The sequence below is a fragment of the Sesamum indicum genome, linkage group LG11, assembly GCF_000512975.1.
Source record: "Sesamum indicum cultivar Zhongzhi No. 13 linkage group LG11, S_indicum_v1.0, whole genome shotgun sequence".
NCBI classification, from domain to species: Eukaryota; Viridiplantae; Streptophyta; class Magnoliopsida; order Lamiales; family Pedaliaceae; genus Sesamum; species Sesamum indicum.
This window is the reverse complement of record NC_026155.1, coordinates 1,646,488-1,656,542: the sequence shown is the minus strand read 5'-3', so window position 1 is coordinate 1,656,542 and position 10,055 is coordinate 1,646,488. Positions and strand designations below refer to the sequence as shown.

The 10,055-nt window shown below is 34.9% G+C and overlaps 2 protein-coding genes across 2 annotated transcripts; both read right to left on the bottom strand.

The window, feature by feature from the left end:
* Positions 227 to 805, bottom strand: LOC105173267. Its single transcript, XM_011094954.1, has one exon. The coding sequence runs from the start codon at positions 803 to 805 to the stop codon at positions 227 to 229; it is 579 nt and encodes a 192-aa protein (XP_011093256.1).
* On the bottom strand, positions 5,311 to 7,665 carry LOC105173204 (gibberellin 20 oxidase 1-D). The gene is made up of 3 exons (XM_011094884.2): positions 7,036 to 7,665; positions 6,619 to 6,940; positions 5,311 to 6,070 (listed from the first exon to the last, which is right to left on the bottom strand). Exons 1-3 carry the CDS (start codon positions 7,605 to 7,607, stop codon positions 5,798 to 5,800), a joined length of 1,167 nt encoding a protein of 388 aa, XP_011093186.1. The 5' UTR covers positions 7,608 to 7,665; the 3' UTR covers positions 5,311 to 5,797.

Here is a 10,055-nt window from a genome sequence, read left to right as displayed (position 1 = left end):
AAGCCACGATCTGCTTGTCTTAGAATTGGGTTTCATTGTCTGATATCAATACCGTAGAAATCCTAAACCTGCAAATAATATTTTTTCAAATAAAATTAATTACCTCCTTCTCTGATATCTTTTCTACCACTTCAGCTTTGACCCACTTTGAGAAATACTAAACCGCTACAATTATGAACTTCTCTTGTGTTGGTGCTGGAGGAAAAGGTCCAACAATGTCAATACCCTATTGATTGGATGGGGATGCCACCTTGATAAGTTCCATCGGGGTTGCCGATAGGTGCATGAGTGATGCATATTTCTGACAGCTTTCACATTTTTTCACAAACTCCATTGTATCTTTCGCCATGGCCGGCCAGATATATCCTTGCCTCATAAGCTTCTGAGCCAACGATCTCCCTCTAGATTGATTTCCACAACTTCCTTCATGAATTTCTCTTATCACATAATTAGCCTTTTCATCATCCAAACACTTCAACAATGATCCGTCAACTGTTCTTTTATATAATTGATCTGCGACCAAAGTGAAGCGAGTAGCTTTGAATTTCATCCATTTAGCAAATATGGGATCTTCAGGTAAGACACCATCTCTTAAGTATCTCACGATCTCCTCTTTCCACGATTTAGCTTCATCTACTAACTGCACCTCTGAAATTTCCTTAATCGCTACTGTTTCCCTAGTCATCACTGTGACCCTTCGATCTTTTATACCCGACATGATGACTCCGAACTTAGACAATGTATTCGGTCTATCGTTTTCACATCTTGGGATCTGCTGCAATGCACATTTATCCAATTTTGACATCATAGATTTGGCTCTATGTTGATACAAAATCGTGGACTTCTCTCTAGTTTTATAAGCTCCTTCAATTTGCATCATCACCAATTGAGAATCTGTGTACACTTCTAAATTCCTTTCTCCTCATAAGCGAACTCTAATCCTAGTATTAAAGCCTCGTATTCAGGTTCGTTATTGGTGGTGGGAAAGGATAACCTAGCAACAACGTCGATCTCGATCCCGTTTGGACCCTGTATCAGTATTCCTGCTCCCCCATTATTTGCATTAAGTGAACTATCTACATGCAACATCCAGCTTTCTTGTTCTTTTGGAGTTGGCTCTCCTGCAAGCTCAATCATGAAGTTTGCGAACACTTGGGCATTTTCTGTTGTTCTAGTTTGGTACTCAATGTCATATCTTCCTAACTCCACAACCCATTTTACTAATCTTCCTGATGCCTCCAGTCGGGCCATAATATGTTTTAGCGGGTGATTCGTCAGCATAACTATCTTATGTGACTGGAAGTAAGGCTGCAACTTGCGAGCAGCTACAATCAATGCCAAAGCTAATTTTTTAATTTCTGCATATCTCTTCTCCGCTCCTTGCAGCATCTTGCTGACATAATACACAGGATTCTATACCCCTAAAGCCTCACTTACCAAAATCGAACTCACATCGTCTTCTGAAACAGCTAAGTACAAAAGTTATTTTCCTTCGGCTTCTCTAGTAATGGTGGCAAGGTCAAGTATTTCTTTAGATCTTGCAGAGCCCGTTTGCATTCCTCATTCCATTCAAAACCCTTGGTTTTTCTCAGTACTTTAAAGAATTGTAAATTTCAGTCAGCGGATTGAGAAATATAGCAATTGATGGACACGATCTTACCCGGTGAGCTTCACCTCTTTAATTGTTGTAGGTGACTTCAACTTCATTATTGCCCCTATCTTCTAAGGGTTCGCCTCGATCCCTCTTTCACTAACCATGTAACCCAGAACTTTCCTCTACTAGCCTCGAAAATGCATTTGTTGGATTTAACTTCATGCCATAGGTCCTCATTATGTCAAACGCATGTTTCAGGTGTAGCAGATGATTCTATGACCTCTTGCTCTTTACGAACATGTCATCCACGTATACTTCCAACGATACTTCCATGGCACCTGTATTTTTCAAACCAAAAGACATCACATAGTAACAATAAATATCATTCTCAATTATAAAAGATGTTTTATCTCGATCTTTCTCCGCCATGAATATTTGATGGTATCCCTGATACGCGTTCATATTTCAGGTGTCGCTATTGAAACTTTTTGAAATACGGGAGGGGGGAGGGGGGGAGTAATTTGCTGATTCTTTTTTCACATAGGGGTATCTACTCATTTCACATATCACGGAGGGGTAAACTGCATTTAACCTGAAAAAGAATTAATAAATTACCCCCTATATTTTGAAAAATGAAGCAAATTTTCCCGAATAGGAGGACAATTTGCTTTAATTGTCAAAATACAGGAAATAATTTTTTATATTTTTTTTTTTACATAGAGCTTTCTGTTTATTTTTCTATATGTATAAATATTCGACATATATATTCTTAATAGTTAATATATAGACTGTAAAAAATGTTGAAAAACAAGTACATCAGTCATGAATAAAATTTTATCTGAAACTCGTTCAATAATTACAAATTCATATTTTCTCAATCAATCTTAGAATATGAAGTATGTACATAATTTGATTTATTTTCTTGTCCTGGATTTGGTTCTAAGAATGTCAAATTCATAATAAAATAATTTGGAATATGTTAATATTCCATTAAAAAAAACCTTAAAATAATATTCCGACTTTAAGTCTAATAATTCAAACACAATGTTAAAGTCTGATCAAACATGCCAATGAGACCTAACTTAGTTGGCGAAGTTGAGACCCGTGATTATAAGTTTATGAGTTCTAACCATACCATAATATTAAAGTCTGATCAAACATGCCAATATGGCTTAACTTAATTACCGAATTTCAAACCCCACGACTATAAGATTATAAGTTTGAATTCCACCAATGTATGGATTTACTAAAAGAAAATGACTCAATAGCAATGAAGAAAAGTTAGCGCCAAGCTAATTAACAAGTAAAACTCTCGTCGCTCATTTTTTTTCATTGCTAAAATGGCTTAATTAGCGACAAATTATTTAAAATATATATATTAGATAATGTAGATTAATAGCAGCAAAACTTTTACTTGCTAATTAACTCGGTGCTAATTTTAAAAAAAAAAATTCATAACTATTGAGTCATTTTCTTGTAGTGGTTGTTTTGCAACTTTAATTGTAGTAGTTTTTTTTGTTTTTATTACACTCATGTACTCAACACACGTACACACCCAAGATTTGACGCCTCCCATAGAGAAATTCTTGTGCTCGAACCATTAGATTATCCCCTTTCTCTACCCCATCCCCCAGGACTTTAATAGTAGTACTACAGAATTGACTGAATATAGAGATTTAATATTGATAATTAATTTATCAGTTATTATAATTATTATGGTAATCGAGATCATAATATAATTGTAATTGATTTATTCAAAAAATAAAAAAAATCAAATTCTCTTTATTTAAAATATTTTATTTTTTCGGATTCGATTCGTTTATACCCCTAATTTTTTTGAGAAGGACTTGGAAACAAATTCAATGCATGGGAATCAAAAAGTTAAAAAAAAAAAAAAAAACTCCACCAAAATGGTGGAGGTCACTCACTTCATTCCAAATTGATGAATGACACAAACAATATGTAAGGAGAACAGTGTGATGATATATGGAATCCATTGAAGAATATATATTTGCTTTTCACATCCACCAATTTAGAGACTCAACATAAAAGAGACTATCACTATGTTTGTTTTCATTTTCAAGTTATTTTCGAGATAAGTCAAAATATACTTAATGTTTGTTATTATTCAAAAACACCTTATCTAGGTGTTTTAAACTGTTTTAACATAAATACATACATATATATATACACACATACATATACATAAATATATATAAAACAGACATGATTTGACAATGAATAGTAATTTTTGTCTCCCAAAACACAACACTAAACATACAATACTTATTTTAAATTATCTCTAAAAATAAATCCAAACATACATAATATCTCTAACACACACTTATTTATCTTTGTTTTTCTTTCTCTACCTCCACAAAACACAACAAAAGATTTAGAAAACGAATTCAAACATTATGTATCTATCACCACTTGCACCCATTCAATTTTTATTGGGTCAATTTTGAATCATGTTAAAACAATTTATTTTTCTTCAATTTCTTTTTTAAAATTTTAATTCAATTCGAGTTTGGTTGGATTCGAACTAATTATAGGACAGCTGCAATATACTTGCAGGTGAATTGGTGTATAGTTCAAAAAAAGTGATCAATCACATAATAAGTGTATCACACTTACTCTCTTATTAGTTTAATTCACCCGAACTCGATTTGAGTAAAAAAAAATTCATTTTTTTATTAGTCCCCCAAGAATATCTATCTAGATTTTTCAGGATGTTAGAATTCCAACTTTATATGATGTCCCAAAGAGTTTGTGGCAGGAAGGTTTTGACTTCTAGATCTTAGTGGAGGAAAATTCAAGAAATTTTAATAGCAAGATGTGCATATGTTGCTGATGAGATCTAATTTAGTTGATGAAGAATTCGAGTCCTCTTTATGTATGGTATTCATATATTTAAGGGTAAATTACAATTATTTTTATGCGATTTGATATAATTATGAAAAATTCCTTATTATTTGAAAAATTAAAAATACCCCGTTAAATGGAAAATAACTATGTAGTCCTTAGACCGTGAGGTAAATATTACTATTATACCCTTGCTGATTTTTTTTTTTACAAAAAGAATACATTTGAAAAAATATAAATAAATTATGAGGGTCAGTAAAGTAAATAATCCATTGACAATATTAGTTCATAAAAATATCTTGTAAAATTCTAAAAAGTATATAAATTATTCATAATAAATTGCTATTTTCCTCCCATTTTGTAGTGTTTTTTGAGTTGTAATATAATACATCAATTTTTTTTATCTTTCTTCCAACTTCAAAAGAAAATATATAAATTTAAGCAATAAATTTAAAATTTATTGATAATTTTAAATTATTTGAGAACTAAAAATACATTTATCTCTATTGAAATGAGTAGAAAAAATTTAAGCAACATATTTTGTCTCATACTAACTGGAATTATTTAATTTTGGACATATAAAACTAAGGATATTATCAAATTCCAACTTATCGTAACCTAACAATGTCATGCTTTGTACCACTATACATATTTCAACGTGTGAGACCACCAAACTCCCTAATTGCTCTCACAAGAGTCCCACTCGTGACACTTGTGTTTAATTTATTTGATGCATCATAACTTTGTACGGAATTTGTATTTTGTTTTTCTATTTCTTGAAACTTTTTAAAAAATCAAAATTATTTATTGCGAAAAATTTATATAAAGATCATAGTCGTCAACAATCGTAACATCTCAAAATCGGATAAGTCCGGATCTTATTTATACAATAGTACAAATTTTCAATTTGAACTCGAACTCGAACGACCGCACAGTGAACCAACAAAACATGGCCATAACTTTTGATTACAGAGCTGATGGTAGGCTTAATTAGGGGCATCCCTATGGGGGATACCTATACATTCCTAAACCGTACCACCAATATCGGTACGGATTGAACTGTGCTAGTCATGCATGGGGGGAGAGTTGACTGAACATATTTGTTGATGAGAACAAATTGTTCAGCAGATGATGATAAAAAATTCTGAAAATTCACTTTATTCCACAACACACAAACACTTGTCTCTCATTCTAATTTCCATTAGTTTAAGCTCCCTTCTTCATCTGAGTACCCCACCACAGTGTACTGATTCTTGACTTTGACATGATGTTACTAATCTTCATGGCCTCTTCTTTCCCCCCTTGTGGCAGCTCTTTTCTGCTATCGACTGCCGCTGCTCAGCTCGAATGGATACGTTTCTGTCGAAGCCAGTTGACGAATGCTTCAAGTGTTTTCATGTCGGATCGGTAGTGTTTCTGTGTGAATTCGAGCAGAACTGGCCATGTGAAGTCCGGATATATTCTTGGATTTCCTTCAGACACCAGTTCTTTAGGTGGGCTTACAATTTTGTCCATTCTTGGACAAAGAAAGAATGCAAGAGATTTCCTTGGAGTTGTACTGTTTACCACAGCCCTGTGTAGGCAACCCTTGTAAATCCCATTTGACAGAGCCTGCAATAAACCTCATTATCTCATTTGCAACAACCATAAATAAAACTATGCATCATTAGCAGCAGCAGAAAAAGGTGCATGGGATGCACCCGTCTGAAGTGCGTTTGGACTTGATTTTTTTTGGATAATTTGATATTTTTTTGTTAAGATGCTCCTATATTGTATATAAAATTACTATGGTCAAATTAATGTTTTGCACTTTTTTTCTTCTAAAAATATAAATTCTTTTATATTTAAACATATTTATATTAAATATCAAAATAAAAATATAAAATAAAAAAAAGTACATTACAAAGACTAATATATTAAATTTAGATATGAACATGAATGAAAACATTAAGCAATTATAATAATTATAAGTTATAAATTAATTAGTTATTATAATTATAGAAGAATTTAATTATCACATGGTCACCAGAACTAAAGAATTCTCACTCTCTGTCCGTGTATATATATGTGAAGTTACTACATGGTCATTATGAAGATGGTATATATATATATGATGTAAGAAATTTAATATTATATCTTGAGTTTGTCCGAGGGCTTACCATGAAAGTGTCCCCAATGTTGACGACAAAAGCTTGTGGGTTGGGAGTGATGGAATGCCATTTTTCATCAACATAGACTTGAAGCCCACCAACATCATCCTGATGAAGGATAGTTAAGGTTGTAGGGTCACAATGAGGGCCTGTCCCGAGAGCTAGATCAGGTTTCTGACAAGTAGGGTAGTAGTTTAATCTCATTATAGAGTCATTCCCTTCAAAAAAGTCTCTGAAATAACCTCCTCCAACTCCAAGGCTTATGCCTAGGAGCTCCATCAGATTCAGACACAGACTGTTCATCGCTTCACAATACCTCTGGCACACCTTCCTAATAAAATTAACCACAAAAACAAACGTGTAAGCACAGTTGTGGGGTTGGGTGGAGAAGAAAGGAGCTGCACAAATTCCATACATATTTCATACCCGAATGCAGCATAATCTTCCCCCATTACATCCAAGAAGTAGCACTCGACAATGTTGGAGAGGTGGCGGTCAGCGCTGTATCGGAAGGACAGCGTCTCTTTCCAGGGAAGTTTGGAGGAGAATCTATTGGTGAAGCTACTGGCATAGCCACAATGGTCACCGATTTTTCTCAGAGCTCTTTCCTTCTTCTCAAGTGGCATTCCGAAGAAGAAATCTGTCCCCCTGTGAACTTCATCTACAAGCTTCATATCAATGTCATGGTTCACCACAAGAAAGAAGCCATGCTTGCGGCACGCTTGATCCACAAGCCGAGCGGCATTAGACACAGCTTCAGGGTCTCCCGAAAGAACGCCTCCCAAGTCTATGGGGGGGACGTCAAGCCTCGGGGGAGGATGGGGGCAGGGTTTTTCGTGGTCGGGCCATATGAACTGAGGTGGAATGTGGGATTGGTGCTGTAAGAAAGAAAAGGATCGCTGTTCAGATGGCATTCTGTTGAGATTAAAGACAGGATGGTGATGGGGAGGTTTGTTTATAGTGAAGTAGTGAGAGATGAGGAGAGGAACATAGGACATGAAAGGGAGTTGATTAATAGGGTGAGAAGAACAAGTGGGAAATTGGGAAGGATGGTCAATAAACTAATGTTGGAATCTTTTGTATGAAATCACTCTAACATCATCATCTCATAAATGATTGGAAGTTGAACCAATTAGTACTGTTATTCATGCACTGATTTTTGTTACTTTTTTCTATTTCTATATCCATTATTTTATTACATTCTAGGACTTCCCATAAAACCAAGAAAATACATATACATACGTATTCAAACAATATACCCAAGCAAAAACCATTGACCTATAGAAAAGTTGTTTTGTTCTGGAATTCATGTTGGGGTCGTACATCCGTTAGTGGAGAATCTAAGCTTTTTGTGACTGGGGAACAGAGATAATCCCGAATGCAAAATTGTGCTGTGGAATTATCCAAGAAAGGTAGAACGGATGGTGGTGGACTAAAAAGGATGTCTTATGCTAAATGTAGAAGCAATTTGGAGCAATGCGAAAAGAGAATCCCATCACATCATAAAAAACCTCAAAGTGTAGTGATGAGGGACCGGAGCCTAATTATCTGTCTGCTCCGCAACTGCTTCACATCCAAACCATCAACTCAGTCGATGCAGCGGTTTGTTTACGCACCACGCGTTGTAACCATTTTATTCTGCTTTGCATCGCAACAAAAAGTAGGAAATGACAATACAAAACCATTTCAAATTGGAGATTAATTCTCTACTAATTCCAGTGCCAATTACCATTACTCGGATTTCAAAATTTTAAAAATGTAAAGCTAATTTGATGGATCCTACTAGTCGGGTTTCTGTTCCGGTTCCAGATCCAAATTGGATCTCGATCCCACAAAAATCTAAGTGGCTTAGGTACCAAGTTTTACCAAATCATTATCAAACTCGATCTATTATCATTTCTAAACAGCATGAAAAAATTAGGATTTTTTGGCTCTACTACATTGAAATATTAGGAGGTCCTGTTTAATAGTTATTACCTTAAAATTTATTGTTTCATGTGCAAGTTACATACAAATTTTTGGTTAAATTAGTCAAAAAAGGAGTAAAATTGCAAAAATCTTGAAATTACAGAATTAAATTGCAACAATAAATTGGTGCAGGATAGAAATACTGTTAGAATAGATGACCTGAAAGCCAATTAGATTGGCATACTTGTAACCCATTCTGACAGTAACTCGATTCTATTGTAATATTATTTAATGAATAAAATGAGTATTCGTTATTGGTATTTCCTTTGTTGTGCTAATTATATATGTTTGCATTTCTTTTAAACATCACAACAAAGCCCTCAGACTACTTTGACAATCATGCAACAGTTGGCCTGCAGATTGGAAGGCGGTCATGAAATCAACTGCCAAGGGTTGGGTATGAAATATTCCAAGTTAAGGACCTCGAGAGTGGGCATCGAGTGTCCTATGGAGAATTGCATTAAGAGTTGCATTCATTTGATGAGCGCCGCATTTTATCTGTGACAGACGTGGGACGTTTATGAAATCTTAGTGGGCCGATTGGCTAGGTGTCGAATTGACTGAACTAACTCGTAGGGTCGTCATATGAAAGCTTTGGATGCTTGATTGGTATGACTCGAATCCCCGGCTCCAATAGTACAAGAGTAGTTCTCAAACTTGAGAAATCACGGCAGTCATGTGCGTAAGATGACTGTATCTTGGATTTGTGCGGGAAGTGATTGTATCTCAACATAAGCTTTTCTAGTGCAGTTAAAGCATGTAGCGAGGACGGTGAGTTTTAAGAAGAGGATCTGTCCCTTATCAATACGTGACATAGGTATCTCGTGTGCACTTGCAGATGCGTTTACGCTATAGGAACTTGTGGCCACAGTCGTTGGTCGAATAAGAAAAGAGGTTCTTATCGAGCAATTTAGCGTAACGTGATATCAAGTATTAGCTTAGACATCTAGTCCAGGATGGGGGCCGACACCCAATTACATGCCTTAGATTGAGGCCGGAAGAAGGTAGACAAAAGGACCGTACCCGTATGGACTCGAGTGCCTAAAAGTTCATATGGATATTAGTCTACACTCTAGTGCTATGGACCGTACCTAGAAGGCCACCCATGGTGACGGCCTTTCTTGGTCAAGGGTTGATCTAGAATTATTAATTAAATTAGATTTAATTAATAATAGTATTTGACACTAGCCCAAGTCTAGTTGAAAGGTGAACCTAAAGAGTCACACAAATAACCGAGAAGGGACAAGGAATTAATTGTGAATTAATTCCATAAATAATTGGATAACTTACAAATGAGAGAGAGATCCATTGGATGGAGGAACCCAAGGATAAATTAATAGGATTAATTTATATTGGGCTTGTCCTTATTATTAAATGAGTTGGACTTATTAATTAATAAAGACTTATTGAGCTTTTGTATTTAATTAGATTATATATAATGGGCTTAATTAGGTCAATTTAATTAAATTGGATTCAAT

Coding starts and splice junctions, on each gene's coding strand:
- LOC105173267 (XM_011094954.1), bottom strand. CDS start 805: ATGTCAAAATTGGATAAATGTGCATTGCAGCAGATCCCAAGATGTGAA.
- LOC105173204 (XM_011094884.2), bottom strand. CDS start 7,607: ATGTCCTATGTTCCTCTCCTCATCTCTCACTACTTCACTATAAACAAA. Junction 6,941..7,035: donor GAAGATTATGCTGCATTCGG/GTATGAAATATG, acceptor TAATTTTATTAG/GAAGGTGTGCCAGAGGTATT. Junction 6,071..6,618: donor ACATTGGGGACACTTTCATG/GTAAGCCCTCGG, acceptor GGTTTATTGCAG/GCTCTGTCAAATGGGATTTA.